We start from the raw sequence: 21,406 nt of genomic DNA on the forward strand, positions 1-21,406 counted from the left end.
TTCTAAGATTCTACAAGAAAATGTCCCCACCATGGCATAACAAAGAGTTCTCAACCTGATGCTCAGGCCAGAGAGAGGCATCGTAAGTGACGGACGGATGCCCAGGTCTGAGACAAGACAAAGACCATAAACCCTCCGATGTGCTGAACCCATAACAGTTCACACCTGTACCCTATGACTAAAATAAGATTATTTTAAGCTTATCAGATTTCAACCTTTATTGACTTGGAAGATGAAAATTATGTAGCATGTCTGAAGAAGATAATACATAACACTTTTTAAAAATAAAGATTTTATTTATTTATTTGACAGACAGAGATCACAAGCAGGCAGAGAGGCAGGCAGAGACAGAGGGGGAAGCAGGCTCCCCGCTGAGCAGAGAGCCCGATGCGGGGCTCGATCCCAGTACCCTGAGATCACGACCTGAGCCGAAGGCAGAGGCTTAACCCACTGAGCCACCCACCCAGGCTCCCCAGTAATACATATTCATAAGAGGCCAAATGTTTTTAAGGAACCACTCAACTCCCAGGAAGTCAAATTTCGTGCTGTAGGAAGAAAACAAAAATTGCAAAATATTTCCTCTAAGCCTCATATATTTCTTTTTTTTGACAAGTGCAGTGTTAAAAACTTTAAAGCCTTAATTAAAAATGGAAGTCAATATACTGAATCTGAGGATAAATCAGGGACTGATAAACATTAAGAATGTCTGTTTTTTCTGCGTTGGAAGCTCATCAGTGTGAGAAACAAGGCAGTTTACGAGGTGTGCTCCCTGGACAGAGGCACGCGGCTCATGAGGACCCTGCGGAGAGCCCACCCCGGCCTCCGGCTGTGGGGCAGCAGTTCCCACCCAGAGAAGCAACTTTCCCGCAGAAAACAACCAGGAGCTCTGGACAAATATAAAACAAACAGGGGTGCCTGGCTGGCTCTTAATCTCAGGGTCATGAGTTTAAGCCCCACAGTGGGTGTGGAGACTGCTTAAAAATAAAATCTTTGAAACAAATAAAGAAGCATATTAAAGGTGCAAGAAGCAAGGGCAGACCGCAAGGAGGCGAGCCGACACTTGGGAAAGAAGAAAGGCACGGAGTGTGTTTTGGTGGCAGGTCCCCATCTCACGCCACACGGGTAAGATCCCTGTCCGACCTTCTCAATTAGGCAGCAGGCAGATCTGCAGACAACCACAGTCAGAAAGGGAAAGAAGAAAGCCTAGAAGGGGAAAGCCACAGAGCGGGAGCCCTCAACCTCGCACCTAAGGCCCAGAGCTCACACGGGAACCCCACGGGCGAAGGGCGGGCTCCGCGAGGCCCAGCTAACGGGGAAAGGACAGCCAAGGTTTCTGGCTGATGGCGCGCAGCACGGGTCGGGGGAACACAAGAGTACAGTCTCCACAGCGCGACACCTCCGCGACACGTCCCCGGGGCCAGGGAGGTGTTCAAAATTACTGATCGTACTATAATAGGAAGTGTCACCCATACGGAAGAGGAAAGAGCCACCAAGATCAACCCCAAGAGGATTCGTTGTTCAAACAGCAGACGACGGTTCTGAGGACGGCTCTCGGAACCATGAAGGAAACCAAATATACACGAAATAAATAAAAAGACAGGAAATCTCAGCAGAAGAATAGTAACAGATATTTTTTAAAAAGCAAACAAAAATTCTGCAATCTGAAAACAGAACATCTGACGTGTCAGGCTGCTGTGTGGTCAGAACACTGAAGGTGACAAAAGTCCCGTGAACCCGGGGACGGAATGCAGAGGGGGAGACTGCCAAAAATAGAAGAGTCCCAGGGCCCCACCGGACCATACGAGAACCCACACACTGACGTGCAACAGAAGAGAGGACTACAGAACAGAAAATATTTTTGAGGACTGGCCTAAAATGTTCCTAATTTAGTAAAAAACAAAGCTTTACAAATTCAAGATACTGGGGCGCCTGGGTGGCTCCGTCGTTAAGCATCTGCTTTGGGCTCAGGTCATGGTCTCAGGGTCCTGGGACTGAGCCCCGCGTCAGGCTCCCGGCGTAGTGGGGAGCCTGCTTCCCCTCTCCCATTCCCCTGCCTGTATTTCCTTTCTCGCTAGGTCTCTCTCTGTCAAATAAACAAATAAAATCTTAAAAAACAACAACAAAACTAAAGCGAACTCATTAAGTTCAAGAGAACGCGGAAGAAAGCTCACGCCCTGGGGCAGGAGGAGCACTAGAGCTAGTCAACACTGGGGTCAAAGTCAAGGGCAACTCAAGCTTCCTCAAACGGCCAAGAATGTTTGTAGGGAAAGGCAGAACCGTGGATGATGGCGGCACATAGAGCGACAGCTGGGTGAACGTGACAAAGGCAGACGAAAGGCAGACGAAAGGCAGAGAGGGCCTGGGCAGCTCGGTCGTTGAGCGTCTGACTCCTGATCAGCTCAGGTCAGGTCAGGACCTCAGAGTCCTGAGACTGGGTCCCTGCCCTGGCCAGGCTCCCAGCTGGGTGTGGAGTCTGCTTGAGCTTCTCACTCTTCCTCTGCCCTCCCCCAGTTTGTGCGTTCTCTCTCTTTAAAAAAAAAAAAAAAAAAAAGATGAAGGGGATTAAATGGGCCTTTGTGGCTGGCAAGGCTCTTATATTTTATATGAACTGATGCAGTATGAACTCTGAGTGGACCGTGAAACATTATGAATGTATGTCGTAATCCCTACATAAACCACTAAAAATTAATGCAAAGAGGAAACCAAACAGCCATCAGATAAACTCCGCAAACTCAGCTTAGTGCGCTAACCCCAAAGGCACGAAAACAAAGCAAGCGGCGCGGCCGAGCCGAGGACAACTGTATGTGTGCGGCGTGACCCCTGCTCCAGGAACAGGAGTGAACCAGGACCACTGGAAAGGCAGAGGCCTTTAGAACGGGTAAGAGACATGACCCCACTAGAGGCTGTCTATAATGGACCCTTATAAAGATACAGCCAAGTTGAAAGAAAATAGACGGAAAAAAACATGTGGAAACAAAAGAAATTGGGAGCCACTCTGCGGGTATCAGCTAAGTAGACTTACTGAGAGAAAAGGGGACATTACATCATGACAAGAGGATCGATTCGTCAGGAAGACACAACACCCATAAATGTATGTGCTTCGACTAAGAGCTCAGAACACACAAAGCAAAAACTACCAGATTAAAGAGAGAAAGCCCATAGTCAGGGCCCTTAACATCCGCTCCCAGCAGCTCACAGAGAGAAAGACACGAGAGACTTGAAAAGGATCAAAAGTCTGGCTCGAATAAGCACACGGAGAACAGGGCCCGACACCTGCAAAACAGACCAGTTTTCAAGTGTCTGTGGCCTGCTCACCCTGACCGTCTCTGCTCCACTAAAAACAAGTCCCAACAAACAGAAAAAAACTGAAACGACACAGGGTTTGTTTTCCGAACATAACGGAATTTAATTATAAATCCATAATAAGCTGTGCAAGGAAACCTCAGGTACTTGAAAATTAAACATCATACTTGTAAGGAACATACGAACCAAAGAAGTAACCAAAAGGACAGTAAAAATACTTCAAGCTGAGCGATAACAGAGTTAAAGCCCTGTTTAGAGGGAAATTTATAGCTTTTAAGTGGTTCTCTCTGAAAAAGAAAGGTCTAAGGTTCCACCTTAAGAAGCCAGAAAATGAAGAAGGGAGCAATCCCAGCGAAGCAGAGAGCAGAAGATAACGTAGGCCGGTGCTGAGCGAAAGACAGGACCCCCACGCCGTCTAACCCTGCTGCTGGCCAGAGGGGAGGCCGCACGGGGACGCAGGAAACAGAGGGGACTGACGCGCGCTTCCAGCGACGAGCGCCGGTGTGCGGTAAGTGTACTGCAGCCCCGAGGCGGACACAGCGCTCTTGCCAGATATACATTAATACAGACAAACAAAAAGTCACAAAAATTAAAAAAAAAAAAAAAAAAAAGGACCACAGACATACTCTTGTTTGGCAGAAGGCTTCACTGGAGTCAGAGGAGCGTCACATGCGCTGCGCTGACGACCACCTCGCTGGCTGCGTGCGCTGTGGTAGGCCTAGTGGGGAGTGACTGTGAGAACTGAGCAGTCACACAAGTAAGATATGAGGACGAGGCTTCCTTCTTCGGAAACACTACGCTGTCTGTTCTGAAGACAAGTGTCACAGGTCAACTAAGCAAGGACCAGTAATAGGCCACCCAACCCTTAAAGCCAGCTGCGTTCGCAAGAACAGCCCAGAGGACTCGATTCTGTGTCCCTTCAGCAGGAGTGCTAGCGGCTGTGAAGTGGCTAAAGGGGACCGTGCTGATCTGTCCGTGCGCGTGTGTGCGTATGCGCGCGTCTCCGTGCGTCACACATGTATGGGCAGATTAGGAAACCCTCGTGGAAAGGCACTCGAGATTCAAGATGGCTTCCAGGAAACCAACAGACTGAACTACGTTACCACGAAACGATAAAGGGCGGCTGCAAGGTGTGAAGGTGGTGGCCTAAGTCCCCGAGATCCTTGCAAACAGGACGCTACGAAGACCTCAACCCCAAGGTTTCTTACCAGTGAGCATCGTCAGAATGTCTCTGGCCATTATTACAATCAGTCCCATTCGATAATCACTGAGAAGAAGCCTTCGTCCAAAGCCTGGAGCGCACGGCAGGCAAACATCTCCAGCCCCGAAGTCACCAGTGCGAACACGTACCTGTATGTCCGGCCAGTTCACGGCTCACACGTACATTCCCTTCGCGAGTTTTCAGATTGTAAATGGAGCAAATGTTGTCCAGGCCGCCGCAGGCCACATAGTTCCCGGAAGGGGCATATGCACAGGTCATGACCCATGAGGAGCGCAGAGGGATGGCATGGACCTGACAGAACACAGATGAGGCAGACACTCAAGTTCAAAAACATGAACCACAGACACTAGGGTTATTTCCAGTCTTCAACTTTCATTGCAGAGAAGGTGATGCAGCAAAACAACAGCCAGGATTACTTTGAAAATAATTTATACACGTGGCCAGTCAGATGAAGAACTAACTAAAGTCCAGGGGGCCTGGGTGGCTCGTTTGGTTAAGCGTCTGCCTTTGGCTCAGGTCATGATCCTGGCATCCGAGGACTGAGTCCCGCATCAGGCTCCCTGCTTGGCGGGGAGTCGGCTTCTCCCTCGGACCCTCCCCCTGTCTGTGCTTTCTCTCTCTTTCTAAGAGAGAGCAGGGAGCCCAATATGGGGCTTGATCCCAGGACCTTGGGATCATGACCTGACGCAAAGGCAGACACTAATGACTGAACCACCCAAGTGCCCCAAATAAGATCTTTTTTTTAAAAAAAGGATTTTATTTATTTATTTGACAGACAGAGATCACAAGGAGGCAGGAGAGACAGGGTAGGCAGGCTCCCCACTGAGCAGAGAGCCTGTTGCATGGCTCCATTCCAGGACCCTGAGATCATGACCTGAGCCGAAGGCAGAGGCTTTAACCCACTGAGCCACCCAGGCACCCCTACATTTTTTTAGATGAAACATAAAGTTTCTCGGACTGAGCGAGCTCCGGAATGCAGGTCTTTCAGAACCATTAAGGAGGGACATAGCTCCCGGCTGCCCTGCAGTGAGACCACGGGCCACGGCTAAAGACACCAGCAGCACGGGCTTGCCAGGAGATTTGGCATCACACTGAGAACAGAACTTGCCGCGACTCCCTCCCTGTCCTGTGGGACGTGTTTTCACACAAGTGGGCCAGAGGCTGGACACACGTCCTCTGGGGCCAGTTGCTCAGGGAGGGGCTCTGCAGTCCTTACCTTGTTCGTGGTGTAGCTATCCCAGATGATCAGTTTGCCGTCCTGTGAGGCACTGACTAGAAGCCTGCAGGGAGAGGGCGGAAGAAGACCGGTCAGTGCCACGGCAGCGCCACAGCAACCGCGAATCACAGAAGGGCAAGAGGACAGACCAGTGACTACGAACCCATGCTCCAGCGTCACATTTGTTTGAGGCAAAGCACACAGATTTATAAAGAAACTAAGATGGTCTAATTGTTAGTTCAACTTTGAAAGCATGAAAGAAAATGCTCCCCTAACTAATAGTTCAGGGTCCAGACTGCCTGCCTTCAAGTGCAGGTGGGATCACCAAAGTGACTCTCTGGTGAGCTAAGACAGGTGGACTTCCATTTTTTCTCTTTTTTACATTTTTAAAGATTTTTATTTATTTGACAGAGAGAGAGAAAGTGCGCAAGCGCGAGCGCACAAGCAGGGGGAGTGCCAGGCAGAGGGAGAGGGAGAGGCAGGCCCACCGCCGAGAGAAGAGCCCAATGTGGGACTCGATCCCTGGACCCATGATCATGACCTGAGCCAAAGGCAGTTACTTAACTGACTGAGCCACCCAGGAGCACCAACAGGTTGATTTCTTGTAACTGCTTATGTTTCGTTTTTACTCATTATAAATCCAATTTCAGACACATAGACCTTTTAGAACCAAAGGTGGCAGAAAATATTTAGTCTACAACTTGTGTCCCATTTGACGTGCAGAAAGCTGAGATAGTAAAGAATAACCAGCTTTTAAATAGTCCCAATTTATGAGATATTTCTCACCAAAAACAAATTAAAACAAAAATAATGAAAATTTCCCAGACTGAGCTAAATCTGGAATTCAGGTCTCCGAGAAACATCAAGCAGGCACTTAACCTCCCACCTGCTTTGCAAAGAGATGACGAACTACAGGAGAATCGTGTCTTGTCTTGCAGAAGAGACTAGTTAACTGTCATAAATTTGCTTCACGATTATTTCCTTGCTTTGGTTAACTGCTACATTTGGAAAAGGTACTCTGTCTTTACTTGCAGAATTAAGGCAGGACACTGCAGAAGGAAAGCATGACTAAGGGGCTAAGGCACCGAGCAATTCCAGGAATCACAGCTACTCATAAGATACCCTAAGAACTCTGTCCTCAGAAGGTGGTATTTTCAAGAAATGCCAAGAAGGCTCTATTCATAATGCTGGGCAGACATATGCCACAGGATGGTAAATAATGAGATTAAATTTTTTTTCTTTCTTTTTTTAAGCAGAGCATTCCAGCAATGCCCCCAAGGGGGAGTTCAGATGCTATACAGGTGCCCAGGACACATGTGCAGGGCTCTGCTTCCAATGGCCCCTCCTACCACAGGAGAGGACAGTGGTGGGGTCAGACCTAGGGGAGAAAAGGACCAGGTCTCCAGACTCCCCATGGGCCCAACTGCCCCAATGAAGGGGGACAGGTAACCCCCAAGGGTCTTTAAACCTCTGCACTAGGACACTCTAGGTATCAGGAAACAGGGTGATGTGGGAACAGGGCTGCATGGCCACTGCCCCAACAGACGTTTTATTTATTTTTACTTCTTATTAAAGAAAAAAAAAGATTTTATTTATTTATTAGACAGAGTTAGACACAGTAAGAGAGGGAACACAAGCAGGGGGAGTGGGAGAGGAGAAGCAGGCTTCCTGCTGAGCAGGGAGTCCAATGCAGGGCTCCATCCCAGGACTCTGGAATCCTGACCTGAGCCGAAAGCAGATGCTTAACGACTGAGGCACCCAGGCAGCCCCCAGATTTTTAATATAATTTATTTATTTTTAAGATATTTATTTGACAGACAGAGATCACAAGTAGGTAGAAAGGCAGACTGAGACAGAGAGGGGAGAAGCAGGCTCCCTGCTGAGCAGAGAGCCCGATGCAGGGCTCGATCCCAAGACCCCGAGATCATGACCCGAGTTGAAGGCAGAGGCTTCAACCCACTGAGCCACCCAGGCGCCCCTAATTTTAAAGATTTCAAAAACCGAGGTTTTGACCATTTCAGCCAAGAGCATATTTGACTTAACAAACTGATTGAAACCTGGAGGTAATACTTATTCAAGACATTCTGTCAACTGTGGTATTTTCCACCAAATTCTACGTTCTGATGCATGAACTTCCTTTACACGGAGTCGACAAGTCCGGCACGAATCACAGCTGTTTCCGCACTACAAGCTCAGAGCCGGTCTAACCAGATCGCTCTTCCAATGCAGTTTCTTAAAGCAAAGCCCTGCACCCAGGTTCAGGAACAGACCTATTAGGCTCGTAAAGCTATTTCCTTCCACGTAACAGAGTAAGGTTCAGTCTGCTGGGCAAGCTCTGGTTGGCCCTTTACATGGGCTTTGATGGAAAATCCAAGCCAAGGTAAAGAAGCTCATCCTCCAGGAGGGTCACCCTTAGAAAAGTCTCCTGGTCAGAGAGCTTAGTATTTGCTGACTCGCTCAGGGCTAGAGAAACGTTAAGCTGTCCGATGATCCCCCAGAAGGTGAGAGAGGACACTTCCTGATCCGAGACAGGACAACTGCTGGAGAACTGCGTTCACTCTGGCCCTAGAGCTTCCAGCTATTCCCGGGTCTGTTACTGTGAGGCACTGCCCACCCAGAACAGAGGCCAGAGCCAGCACGGAAGCGAGGCTCCAGGGAGCGGAGGACAGAGGTTGAAGAGAGGCCCGCATCCAAATGCCTCCAGCCCCTCGTCTGCTTGGAGGAGGGAGGGCTCTCAGGCCGAGCCGGGCCAACTGCGTTTGACTCTCAATTATAACAAGAGTTCAGAAGAACTGAGAAAGGGGAGAAAAAGTGTCACTTTAACTCATGTAACTGGAAGAGACCCGCAAATGTTGTAAAGTATGAATGAACATATTCTGTTGATACACACTGATACGCACACACGCACAGACCTCTCACTGGGGGCTCTCCTACAGTTCTGAAAACTAAACGGCTAATCGGCACAGCAGTTTGAGAACATCTATAAGCTACACAAACACGGTAAGATAACTGGAAATCATGAATTAGCCTTGAATCATGAAGAACAAATATTCTGGACTTCAAAAAGACAAAAAATTTACCTACTCAGAAAATATGGCTAACTAGAAAAAGAGAGTATCTCAAAGGCTCGGAATAGCAGAGATCCTCCTGAACATGATTTTTTGTTTTCCTTTGTCCGAGACCACAAAACCGGGCCCCCACAGAAGGACACTGTGCAACCTAACGGTGCAGTTTCAAAGGCAGTCATAAAACACATCCCCACCGCCCCACCCGGAAACAGACCAGGACCACGTGGCGCCCACACCAGCCTCCCACACGGTCTTTCACGTCACTGCTTCTTCGAGGGGTGACCGGGAACCTGAATTTGGTGCTACTCACTCAGGCCTTGCTTCTCCTCCTTCTAACTCTGAGGCTCTCAAAGCACAGTGTGTCTGAACCAGGCAGAGCACAAAGCTTGCACGCAGCGGCTGCGGGAAGCTGGTCTGGTGTCCAGCTTGAGCCCTCCTGCCTCACCTTGGGCTCCGGTCCTCATTCCATAGCTGCCTGCAGGTGATCTGGTGCTCCCAGGGACCCTTCGGAAAAGGGACGTGTCACCTCTGCAACTCCCCTAACTACAGCCTGGCTGTTGCAGGAGAGTGAATGGCTTACGGGGAGCCTCGACCACGAATGGCTCCAAGGACCAGGCTCCAAGTGCTGGACTCCTGAGTGCCAGGTTCTGAGTACAGCCTGGCCGCAGCGTCTATCAAGTGTCCTATCCCAGAAGGACACTGCTGTTCCTACAGATGGAGGAAAAGCCCTGGAGGCAACGTACCATTTGGTCACTGTCTACTTTTGATAACAAATTCCAAGGTGGACTGAGGAGCGAGGGCATTTTTCTTGCCTTCCCCTTTCTTAGTCTTTCTGATTATTGCTGTCATTAAAATGATCGAAGTTAGCGCTCATTTGCATTTGAAATTGTACGGAACAGCGTGCAGAACAAACTAAAGATAGATTCTTTTGTTCTGTAGCTGTTTACACTCTGAAGCAGACAATTTCATGAACAAAGAGAAAACCAAGCAATTCGTCTCTGACACACAAAATAATGCTCCTCGAAGAAAGGCTCTTTGAGAATCACGCATCAGGTGTCTGGGAGAGCGTGCTGTAGCCTCCAAGTCGCAAGCATGCGGCTCAGTGAATTCAGGTGGCAAAGAAAGAAGAGACAAACTCTCCAGCAGCCTCTAACAGACACAGTCCAACAGACTTCACTCTAGTGACGCTGCAGGAGAGCGGAGGGGAAGGACGGACCCAGGACGCAACGGAGATGAGCCACCCAGAGTGGAAAAGTCCAAACAAGGGGAAGAAGTTAAAGTAAAATAAATGAGTGCCCGAGGGGCACTTTCTGGTTGGGATGATAGATGAACGGGAGGCAGGGCAGCAGCGAAGACACGCACTTCCCCACGTCTCCTGTGGGCTCCAAGAAAATCAGCAGCAAATCTGTGCACAGCACTCAGGATGTTTTAGTCGCTGCTGTAAGGCTGAACACACTTAATCTTCCCCACATGGCAGGTTTACAGGTGTATGATCCAGGACACTGAAACCACAAGAAGGTAGGGGCCAAGGAGTCATGCGGAACAGGCCGCAAAGGCAAGGAGCCCTGGCACCTCCCCCAGGTCACACAGGCACAGAACAGTGGAGCTGGGAGAGCCAAGGTCAGGGGCAGGGGTCACAGCTCACACAAATATGAGGAGGGCACCGCAGCAGCGACAGTGTACCACTAGCCCAGCGGAGGACAAATGTGCACAGGCAACAAGCACTTGTCTCACTCTGTCTTTACAAGTAACAGCGGATGAGTTCAGGGTATTTTTCCTCAGAAAAACAGAACAACCCTTGAGCGTCTCAAACACTGTGTTCTGCTCCCGCTCCCACATACCTGGAATCTGTGCCCCAATGCATGGCATAAATTTTGGCCAAGTGCCCCCTCAGCGTTCTCCTGGTGCGCATCTGGATTCTTCCCACTGGGTCGATGTTGTTTGTGATCTTAAAAAATAAAAGTTACAGAAAATTAACAGTCTGTCGTGGAATGACCTCCCCGGAGACCTCCTCCCTCCCCTCCCCGGCAGCCCCACCACCCTTGTTCTGGCTGTGCTGCTCACCCATGGTGCTATGCCCACCCGGCTTCTGCCAGTCACTCGGCAGCTCTCCACTGCGGCTGCAGCTCCTACCTCTCTTTCACTGTCTGTAGGAGTCTGTCACTACCTGCATTTCAACACCTGCTCCCCCAACCCCTCTCCCCAGAACGTGCACACACGGTGCTGGGCCACAGGTGCGCTGACCTCCCCGGGGGTCCCTCCCGCTCCCCCCCAGCTGCTCATCCAGGCCCAGCTCCTCCTGTCCCTCAGTCCTCATAGGCTTGCTCTCCTTCCGGATTACAGTCCCGTCAGGCCCCGTCACACTGAACACAGGCCGGTGGCTCACACACTGTCCACTGTGACCAGGCTGGGCAATGATCTGGACAACGGTCAGCAGCGACAAGAAATGTTGTTGCTTATGGCACAGAACTGGATGTGCAGACCTGCAGATTCACTCCAACATGTGAAAAATGGACGTTAACAATTCCGTGTTGACAGCTGAACTAAGTGCATCACAATAAGGTTTTATGGGTTTTTTGTTTTAAAGATTTTATTTTTAAGTAATCTCTACTAAAATCCCCAACATGGGGCTCGAACTTCCAACCCTGAGATCAGGAACTGCATGTTCTGTCAACTGAGCCAGCCAGGAGCCTCAATGATGGGTTTAAAAAACGTACAGTCCCAAAGTATTTGAAATATATCTGAGAATTCAAATTTAGGAATTCTATGCAGTAGAAGTTTCTCTTTAACTTACTGTTTAACCCCAATGGAAGCGCATCCCCTAAAGCAGGGGGACAAGGTAAAACCTTGAATCATCCTCAGGAGAAGTATGAATATAATTTTTCTTTCACATTTCTATTTAATTCTTTGGAAAAAACGTTTTTCTTATTGAGGTGAAACTCCGCATTTTAAGGTGAACAGTCCCGTGGCGTTGGGCACATTCCTACCTCCGTGCAATCACCACACGCCCTCCTCGGCCCCCAGCACCGCCACCGGTGGCCCTGGACACAAACCCCCTGCCCCCCCGCCATTCCTCACCCTCCTTCCTAACTCCTGGAAAGGCTCACAAACTTCGTGCCCCGCGGATCTGCCCGGCCTGGACATCTCCTGTCAGCGGGATCCACACCCCATGGCCCTGCACGTCTGAGGCCGGGCCATGCCGCGAACACACTGTGAAGGTGTCTGGGTGATGGCCATGGGGCCCTGCGCCGCGGGAGCCCGCACCGGGTCACGCCCTCGTCCGTCCGCTCGGGACCGTCTGGAAGCAGCGGACGGGGCTGCCCGGAGAGCGCGCGTGTGCGTGTCCTCGTCCGAGCAGCAGTTCTGGGGGGCAGCTAGGGGCAGCGCCGCCGGCTCGTCATTTATGGGCCCTGCCGGAGGGTCTGCCCACCCGGACTTTCGAAAGGCTCGTGAGACGCTTATTCATCCCGCCCAGAGGAACCACGACCACCCGCGCCTTCGAAGGAAAACGCTTCCAGCAGCGGGTCCGCCCTGGCCGGGCGGAGTCGCAGCCGGAGCACCGCTCGCTCTCAGGCGCCAGGCGCCGGCGGCCCCGAGCAGGGCCCGGGCCAGGCGAGCGGCTCCGGGCCCAGGGCTCTTACCTGAGACAGAGTCGCATCCGCACACGCTTTTCTAGCATCCTAGGAGAGAAGAGCGACAAAGAGCAAGTCAGCAGCGTCTCCCGCGCCCTCAACCCCAGGTCCTCAGCCAGGGCTGCCGAGCGCTTGGACGGGAAGACAGACGCAAAGGAAGCAGGAGGAGCACGGCTTCGGCTCCCCGCCCGCTCCTCGGCCGCAGCGTAGGGCCGCCGGCCATGCCTTGGTGCTCCGGGTTCTACTGAACCGAGCCCCGGCGGCCCCGTGCATGTGACAACCAGCACCGCGCCCCGGGCCCCCAGAAACGGAGGCTGCGCTGGGAAGGCCACACCGGAAGCCGGGTGGCACCGCAGAAACCCAGAGGCGGGCGCTGCCTCCTCTCCTGCCCACCCAGGCTCCTGTACTTTCCCACAGGCCTGCACGCATGCCTCACGGTCTTTCCACCAGCCCAGGAGCCCTGGGGCCCAGAGAAAGACACCCAAAAAGCACTGGGTGTCTAGCCTGAAGAACCTTCCCTCCAGATCATGTTAGCGAAGGACTGTGCTTTGAAGCCAAACGATATCGGACGCTGAGCTCTATGAGGAAAGGGTCTGGAGTCAAGACGATCCAATTCAGTAAGACTGTCTGGCTGCTGTATGTGCTCCCTGCTCTCTTACCTATAAAATGACCTTGTGAAGCAGCAGGTAAGAACTATGAAGGGAAATTCTAAGGCTACCTAAGATGGTTTTTTAAAATTTATTTTTATTTTTTTTATTTTACTTATTTGACAGACAGAGTAGGCAGAGAGGCAGGCAGAGAGAGAGGAGGAAGCAGGCTCCCGGCTGAGCAGAGAACCCCATGCGGGACTCGATCCCAGGGACCCTGGGACCATGACCTGAGCCGAAGGCAGAAGGTACCCAGGCGCCCCTACCTAAGATGTTTTTATTGCTCCTAAGTGATCAAACTTCCTAGGAAATATAGGAAATAGCCATATATTATGAAGGAAAATGAGACAAGAGCTGAAAGGGGCAAAAATCGGAGCACAAGAGTGATTTCAAAGGAAATGATGACAAATTTCTAGTAAGAAAAATGTTTCCATTATGCAGTCATCTGATTATCTGCTTTCGAAATGACAGCTAGCCACATGACAGCATTTATACATACCCGCACCTTCAAGGGGGTGGGGGTGGGGGTGGGGGGGGACGCGGGTATCCCAGGACACTTTTATTTTCTGGAAGATTTATTTATTTGACAGAGATCGCAAGCAGGCAGAGAGTCAGGCAGAGAGAGAGGAGGAAGCAGGCTCCTCGCTGAGCAGAGAGCCCCATGTGGGGCTCGATCCCAGGATCCTGGGATCATGACCCAAGCTGAAGGCAGAGGCTTTAACCCACTGAGCCACCCAGGCGCCCCCCAGGACACCATTCTTTAAGGGCACACTGCCTCACTGTGAGTTACTTCATGGAGCTGGAGGGAATATTTATCAACTGAGAACATGGAAACATACTCGAAGACATTATTGTTATAAAGGTGCCAAAGATCTAGATTTCAGATTCAGCTTTATCCTATGAGAAGTCATTCTACTTAGTGGATTAAATAATTAAAACACCAAAAATCATATCATCAAGCATTTCTATGCCAGCACCTAAATTTGGGGTAAGGAGCCAGCCGAGGGAAGGTCCAGAGTACACGTCTTTAAACAGGGGCTTCTACCTGTCCACTACGGAGTTCAACGTTTAGTTCTGAGTATCACTCTTACTGATGTTATACATGGCCTTTAGTTATAAAAAAGAATAATGATGGGGCGCCTGGGTGGCTAAGTTGGTTAAATGTCTGCCTTTGGCTCAGGTCCTGCGGGACGGAGACCCGCATCAGGCTCCTTGCTCGGCAGGAGCCTGCTTCTCCCTCTACCCGCCACTCCCCCTGCTTGTGCTCTCGCTCTTTCTCTGACAAATAAATAAATAAATGAATAAATATCTTCATTTGGGGGAAAAATAAAAGAGTAATGAGAATTTTGTAAGTGGAAAAAATAAGCCATGGGACTTAAGCGACTTCACCCTGTTTAGTGTACGAAGATCAACCTGGACTTTCACACTGTATCGTACAATAGACCGTGGTGATACTACTGGCAAACAGAGGGAAATGCCATTTTATTTTATTTTATTTTTAAAGATTTTATTTATTTATTTGACAGAGAGAAATCACAAGTAGATGGAGAGGCAGGCAGAGAGAGAGAGAGATCACAAGTAGGCAGAGAGGCAGGCAGAGAGAGAGAGAGGGGGAAGCAGGCTCCCTGCCGAGCAGAGAGCCTGATGCGGGGCTCCATCCCAGGACCCTGAGATCATGACCCGAGCCGAAGGCAGAGGCTTACCCACTGAGCCACCCAGGTGCCCCTAAATTTTTATTTTTAAAAGATTTTATTTTTGGTGTGTCTTGGGTGACTCAGTTGGTTAAGGGTCTGCCTTCAGCTCAGGTCATGAACTCAGGGTCCTGGGAACCAGGATCCAGTCCTGCATCGGGCTCCCTGCTCAGGGGGAAGCCTGCTTCTCCCTCTGCCCCTCCCCTCAACTTGTGCGTGCACACGCCTCTCAAATAAATAAAATCTTTAAAAAAAAAATTAAAAATAAGAAAAAATAAAAGATTTTATTTTTCATTTTAGAGAGAGAGAGCATGAGAGAGCATAAGCAGGGCAGGCAGAGAGGGAGGAACAGACTTCCTGCTGAGCACGGAGCTCAATGCAGGGCTCGATCCCAGGACCACGACCTGAGCTGAAAGGAGTTAACCAACGGAGCCATCTAGGCGCCCCAAAAGATTTCATTTTTTAAGTCATCTCTACACCCAACATGGGCCTCGAACCTGCAATTTCAAGGCCAAGAGTCACACACTCCCCTGACTGTGCCAGCCAGGCACCCTCTATTCACACTTTCAAATCCCACAGGTGGTCACACGACAGCGCCGGCCCCTGGGAAGAGGCACGCTATTCACAACGAAGGGGCAAGAGATGCAACGTGAACACTCGGGCTTTGTTTTTGTCCCCCTAAATTTCCATGTCTTTCCCCTATGCCATACGAAATTTCTTTCTTTCTTTTTTTAAAAGATTTTTTTATCTGTTTGTCAGAGAGTGAGAGAGAGCAAAAGCAGGGGGAGCAGCAGGCAGAGGGAGAAGCAGGTTCCTCGCTGAGCAGGGAGAGTGACGCGGGACTCAGTCCCAGAACCTGAGACCACGACCTGGTCCAAAGGCAGTTGTCCAACCGACTGAGGCACCCAGGCGTCCCCACACAAACTTTCTTTATCTGCTATGCACAGATCTGGACCCATGATGAACAACTTCTAAACAATAATTTATAGCAATCAGAAAAACAAAATTCTGGGCGCCTGGGTGGCTCAGTGGGTTAAGCTGGTGCCTTCGGCTCAGGTCATGATCTCAGGGTCCTGGGATTGAGTCCCGCATCGGGCTCTCTGCTCAGTGGGGAGCCTGCTTCCTCCTCTCTCTCTGCCTCCCTCTATGCCTACTTGTGATCTCTCTCTGTCAAATAAATAAATAAAATCTTAAAAAAAAGAAAGAAAGAAAGAAAGAAAGAAAAACAAAATTCTGAATTCTATATTCTGGAAGGTAGACAGGCAATGTTAAACAAATCTGATCAGAGCAAACCATTAAAAACACCAAGTCTTGCTTATTTTTATTGAGCTGTATCCAATTTTTTTTTTTTTTTTTTTTTTTTTTAAAGATTTGATTTCTTGGGGACGCCTGGGTGGCTCAGTTGGTTAAGCAGCTGCCTTCGGCTCAGGTCATGATCCCAGCGTCCTGGGATCGAGTCCCACATCGGGCTCCTTGCTCAGCAGGGAGCCTGCTTCTCCCTCTGCCTCTGCCTGCCATTCTGTCTGCCTGTGCTTGCTCTCTCCCCCTCTCTCTCTCTGATAAATAAATAAAAAAAAAAAATTTAAAAAAAAAAAAAAAAAAAAAAAAAGATTTGATTTCTTCATTTGAGACAGAGAGCGAGAGAGGAGTGCGTGGCATGAGCATGGGGAGGGGGAGAAGGAGAAGCAGACTCCCCACTGAGCTAGGAGCCCAACTCCGGGCTCCACCCCAGGACCCGGAGATCATAACCTGAGCTGAAGGCAGACACTTCATCATCTGAGATGCCTAGGGTGCCCTGTGTAGTTGATTTTTTTAATCTTAGAATTTGAAATTTGAAAGATACTTTGTATCCTCTTGGCTATAGATCTTTAAACATTCCATGATCTTCTCTCAGGTGTAAGAGAACAGGAACAAGTACTTGTATTTAATGTTTCTGTAGAAAATGTTCATTACAAGTTCTGTCTCACAAAACGGGAGGGGAGCAGAATTCGTGTCTTCAGAACCCTCCCAGTCCTGCCTTTTCAGAAGTGCAGGGGCTCCGCGGTTGGCCAGGCTGGGATTTAAAACTGCAGAACTCTGGGAGCTGGGGCTCCTGGTGGCTCAGTGGGTTAAAGCCTCTGCCTTCAGCTCAGGTCATGATCTCAGGGTCCTGGGATCGAGCCCCGCATCGGGCTCTCGGCTCAGCGGGGAGCCTGCTTCCTCCTTTCTCTCTGCCTGCCTCTCTGCCTACGTGTGATCTCTGTCAAATAAATAAATAAAATCTTAAAAAAAAAAAAAAAAAGAACTCTGGGAGCTACTGGTTGTACACGGTAGCTCTGTTTCTTTCCAGCTAGATGTGTCCACTCCCATTTAACAGCCTATCAGAGCTGATGGATGCCAGCATCCATCCCGGACCCTTCTCTAGGACACCTTGGGCACACCTGAGACACTTTCCCCTGTTGTTGCTAATACTCTTGTTTTTTTTTTTTTATTTTTTTTTTTATTTTTTTTATTTTTTTTTTTTTAAAGATTTTATTTATTTATTTGACAGAGAGAAATCACAAGTAGATGGAGAGGCAGGCAGAGAGAGAGAGAGAAGCAGGCTCCCTGCTGAGCAGAGAGCCCGATGCGGGACTCGATCCCAGGACCCTGAGATCATGACCTGAGCCGAAGGCAGTGGCTTAACCCACTGAGCCACCCAGGCGCCCCAATACTCTTGTTTTTAAACAAGTTTCCTGGGGGGGCACCTGGGTGGCTCAGTAGGTTAAATAAAGCCACTGCCTTCAGCTCAGGTCATGATCTCAGGGTCCTGGGATCGAGCCCCGCATCGGGCTCTCTGCTCAGCAGGGAGCCTGCTTCCCCCTCTCTCTATGCCTGACTCTGCATACTTGTGATCTCTGTCAAATAAATAAATAAATAATAAAATCTTTAAACAAACAAACAAAAAAAAAACAAAAACAAAATTAAACAAGTGTCCTGTCCTCAACAGTTATAAGGGAGGGCTAAGCAGACACCACACTCTACGCAGTGACCAAGAAAATGTTGTGAATGGAGGGAAAAAAAGTCATGAATGAATTCCCGAGGTTAAGAAAAAATACAGAGAGACATTTATAAGTTCTATGAAAACATTTTTTGTATATTCAAATAATGACATACTGGAAAACAGAACCCTGAAAACCACATCCTAGGCCAAATATCTGGCTCCATGAGCATATCCTCTCCAGCGAAAATTCAGTTTTAATCCAAAATACCATGTAGTCATTCTGCAACGTACCTTTCCCACAACAGGTAACATCTTACCTGAAATTTGAATGATTTATAAACTAAGTCAAGCACACGTGTAGCTACATACCCTAATTTGGTTTTTAAGCTGCTCGGCCTCCTGCCGCAGCTGGTCAAGTTCACTCATCTTCGGGTGCCAGTGCTCTTCAGTGCCACCTCAAGGAAACGGAGATCTGAAACACAGACACAAGCATAAGGAAAATCAATCAACAATGGCTGAGTAGCTGAACGAAGCAGAGAAAAGGGAACGGGCACTGTGAGAGCCGCTCTTTCATCACGGGTCAGAGCACTTCTCTTCAGCGCTCACCAGAACCTTGTCCGGTTCTACCAAGGGCCGGACTGGTCAGACGCGACTGGTACTGCCCACAAGCCTTTCAGTGACGGTGGCAGATACACACTCAGGAGATGGTGGTGGGATGAAAATGAAAAAAATGTGTCAAGCAGCATTTTTCCTGAAGGGTCGGAGTCTCCTCTAAACCCAAGAGCGTAAGACTGACGTTAGAAGAGCTCACACGGACGCCGGGGAAGTCTGCTCAGGAGACGAGCAGAGCAGCAACTGAACAGCCCAGAACCTCAGCACCATGTCGATGCTCTCGAAACCAGGACCCACTCCGTCGCTGCGCCCCGCGGACGTTAGAATGTTTACACAGCAATTCTGAAAGCACTCAGTGTGGTATCCAACAGGCTTCTGGTCCAGGACATCTCACTCTCTGGCCAAAATGGGGTCCCAGAAACAGTAGCACTAACTCCACCCTGACAGCAACAGGCCGAATTAGGCTCAGAACAAACAGCCCTGCCACCCCAGCCTCCTTGGACAGCATTCCTTAAGCCAGACTCAAAGTCTCCCTGTTAGAGCAGACCTACCTTCCCAAGGGAATGCCGTAACTGGGGTTGTGTTTCCGACCAAGAGCATGAACGTTAGAGCAGTCGTGGTTATGACCCATGGATCTCAAACCTGAAGCTGTAATTACCAACATCTCGATCGCCTAAGCTTACGGTGAGCGCCCATACGCAAATATGGCTCCTCAAAGGGCCTCAACGTCCTGTGCAAACACACACCGGAGACTGTATGCAAATGTGACAGGGCTGGTATTACACACACCAGGTATTTAATTCCCAATAGCTGTTTTCCTGAGACTGAAACCTCTCTGGGGGAAACTGGAGGGGCAGGAAGCATATCTGGTAGAGTGTCCGTGTCTGGGTCAATCTTCCTATTCTGCACAAACGCATTTAGAATAAATTTACATGGTTTACATTATAGAAACTTGGTGTAAACTTACTGATGGAAACAAAAAATATCTTTCCCACTAAGGAGTATCTTTAGACAGTGTGCGTTTGAGTTCTGAGTTCTTGCCTTCAGCTGTGCTATCGATTCATAGCTACGAAAATAGGGCCAGGCCGGAGGCGGGGGCAAGGGGGTGCGTGCAGGACCTCCAGGAAGCAATGCCCCGTCGCCAGTCCTGACCTTCAATGACCGTCTGCAGAGCCACCAAGAAAGGCCTTACAGGGACAGGACGGGACGTGAAGGCCCCTCTGGGAAGGCGGTACATGCTGATGCAGATTCAGAAATATTTTGGACCAAAATAGTTGTTTCTAAAGCCATTACTTTAAGTGGGAACTGGAAGCACGTGGAAGGCTTCAAAGATACTTGGAGCCTCCCTGGTGAAGAGCAGCATTACCGAAGCTCGACGTGGACGCGGCCACCCTGTAGACACTTCACCGACGCCACTGGCCAGTGCTCTCTCTGGTCTGCACGGACAGACGCCTCAGAGCTGCAGCCCATGGACAGTAACGTACGCAACGGGGACAGTGCCCAGAGAACAGCAGATAATTTCTAAAGGAGCTGGGAGGCCGGGATGCCGTGTTCCCCGCTGTTTGTGGACTGCGGCGTGCCGCCAGCCAGGACGCCCTGCCACCGCGGCCGCGCGCACGGTCACGCGGCGCTGGGGGCTCTCAGGCCGGCGGCAGCACCCCGCACCCCGCCCCGTGTCAGGGAACTGCTCTTGGTCTGTAAAGAAGCCCTTTCACTCAAGCCCTCCAAAACCAGCACTGAAGAGAAGTAATAGCTAATGGTTGGCGTGGGGTAAACGGAATTGTTACTTTTACAAATAAATAAAACCTCTTAAAATGATGGGAGGGCGCCTGGGTGGCTCAGTCGGTCAAGCGCCCAACTGCAGGTATCAGCTCAGGTCACGGTCCTGGGTCCTGAGATGGAGCCCCGCTCCGTGCTCAGTGGGGGTCTGCTGGAGACGGCCTCTCCTCTGCCCTGCCTCACCCCCCATCTGCAGGCGTGCGCTCCCTCTCGAAAATAAATAAATGAAATCTTAAATTACTGGGACACCTGCGGGGCTCAGGCAGTTATAGGTCTGCTTTCGGCTCTGGTCATGATCCCAGGGTTCTGGGACCGAGTCCTGCGAGTCCCGCGTTGGGCTCCTTGCTCAGCGAGGAGCCTGCTTCTCCTTCTGCCTGTTTCTGCCTGCTGGTCCCCTTGCTTGTGCTCCCTCGCTCTCTCTGACAAATAAATAAATAAAATCTTTATTTTTTTTTTAAGATTTTATTTATTTATTTGACAGAGAGAAATCACAAGTAGGCAGAGAGGCAGGCAGAGAGAGAGAGAGAGAGAGAGAGAGAGGGAAGCAGGATCCCTGCTGAGCAGAGAGCCCAGTGCGGGACTCGATCCCAGGACCCTGAGATCATGACCTGAGCCGAAGGCAGCGGCTTAACCACTGAGCCACCCAGGCGCCCATAAAATCTTAAAAAAAACTTTGTTAGTTTTAGTCAACAAACATAACTTATGATTATAACTTCAACACTAAAAAGTTACGGTTAATTTTTAAAGTAAGGACGAAAAACAGCAAACTCTTAGGACCTAGGTAAACAGGAAGTACTTTCTGAGATGCTGGGTCTTTAGATACAAGACCCAAATTCTATTGTTAGGTGGGATGACCCCCTGAGATCTTAAGTTTAAATCCTTCTTTTAGTTAGATATTCTTTTTAAACATATCATAGAAGAATATATACATGATAATCGTGCAGCTATACTGTTCTAAACTAGAGAAATGAGTTAATTGAAAACCCAAGTGTCTGTATTTTTTTTAAGATTTTACTTCTTTATTTGAGAGAGAGAAAAAGAGAAAGAGCACAAGTGGAGGGAGGGGCAGAGGGAGAGGGAGAAGCCGACTGCAGCGGCCCGAGCTGAAGGCAGATGCTTCACCGACTTGCGTCCTCCAGGTGCCCCCCAAGTGTGTTTAAAACGAGAAGATCCATTTATTTCAGTTACCCCATAAAATTTCAGAAGCAATAATATCAATACTTGCTGGCTTGAATCTTTAGTCACAAGTAAAGAGAACAAAACCAGATGTATTT

The 21,406-nt window shown here is 49.5% G+C and overlaps 1 protein-coding gene across 2 annotated transcripts in view; it reads right to left on the reverse strand.

Annotated features, from left to right (window-relative positions):
- Positions 1-21,406, reverse strand: part of GNB1 (G protein subunit beta 1) — an 89,044-nt gene that overhangs the window by 11,671 nt on the left and 55,967 nt on the right. For both annotated transcript variants that reach the window (XM_059135018.1, XM_059135019.1), the window contains exons 2-6: positions 18,111-18,213; positions 12,451-12,489; positions 10,651-10,757; positions 5,742-5,805; positions 4,654-4,816 (exon numbers count right to left, since the gene is read on the reverse strand). In XM_059135018.1, coding sequence (XP_058991001.1) covers positions 4,654-4,816; positions 5,742-5,805; positions 10,651-10,757; positions 12,451-12,489; positions 18,111-18,167 — 430 coding nt within the window. In that variant the 5' untranslated portion in view covers positions 18,168-18,213. The remainder of the gene's footprint in view (positions 1-4,653; positions 4,817-5,741; positions 5,806-10,650; positions 10,758-12,450; positions 12,490-18,110; positions 18,214-21,406) is intronic.

Source organism: Mustela lutreola, chromosome 10 (assembly GCF_030435805.1).
Source record: "Mustela lutreola isolate mMusLut2 chromosome 10, mMusLut2.pri, whole genome shotgun sequence".
NCBI lineage: Eukaryota > Metazoa > Chordata > Mammalia > Carnivora > Mustelidae > Mustela > Mustela lutreola.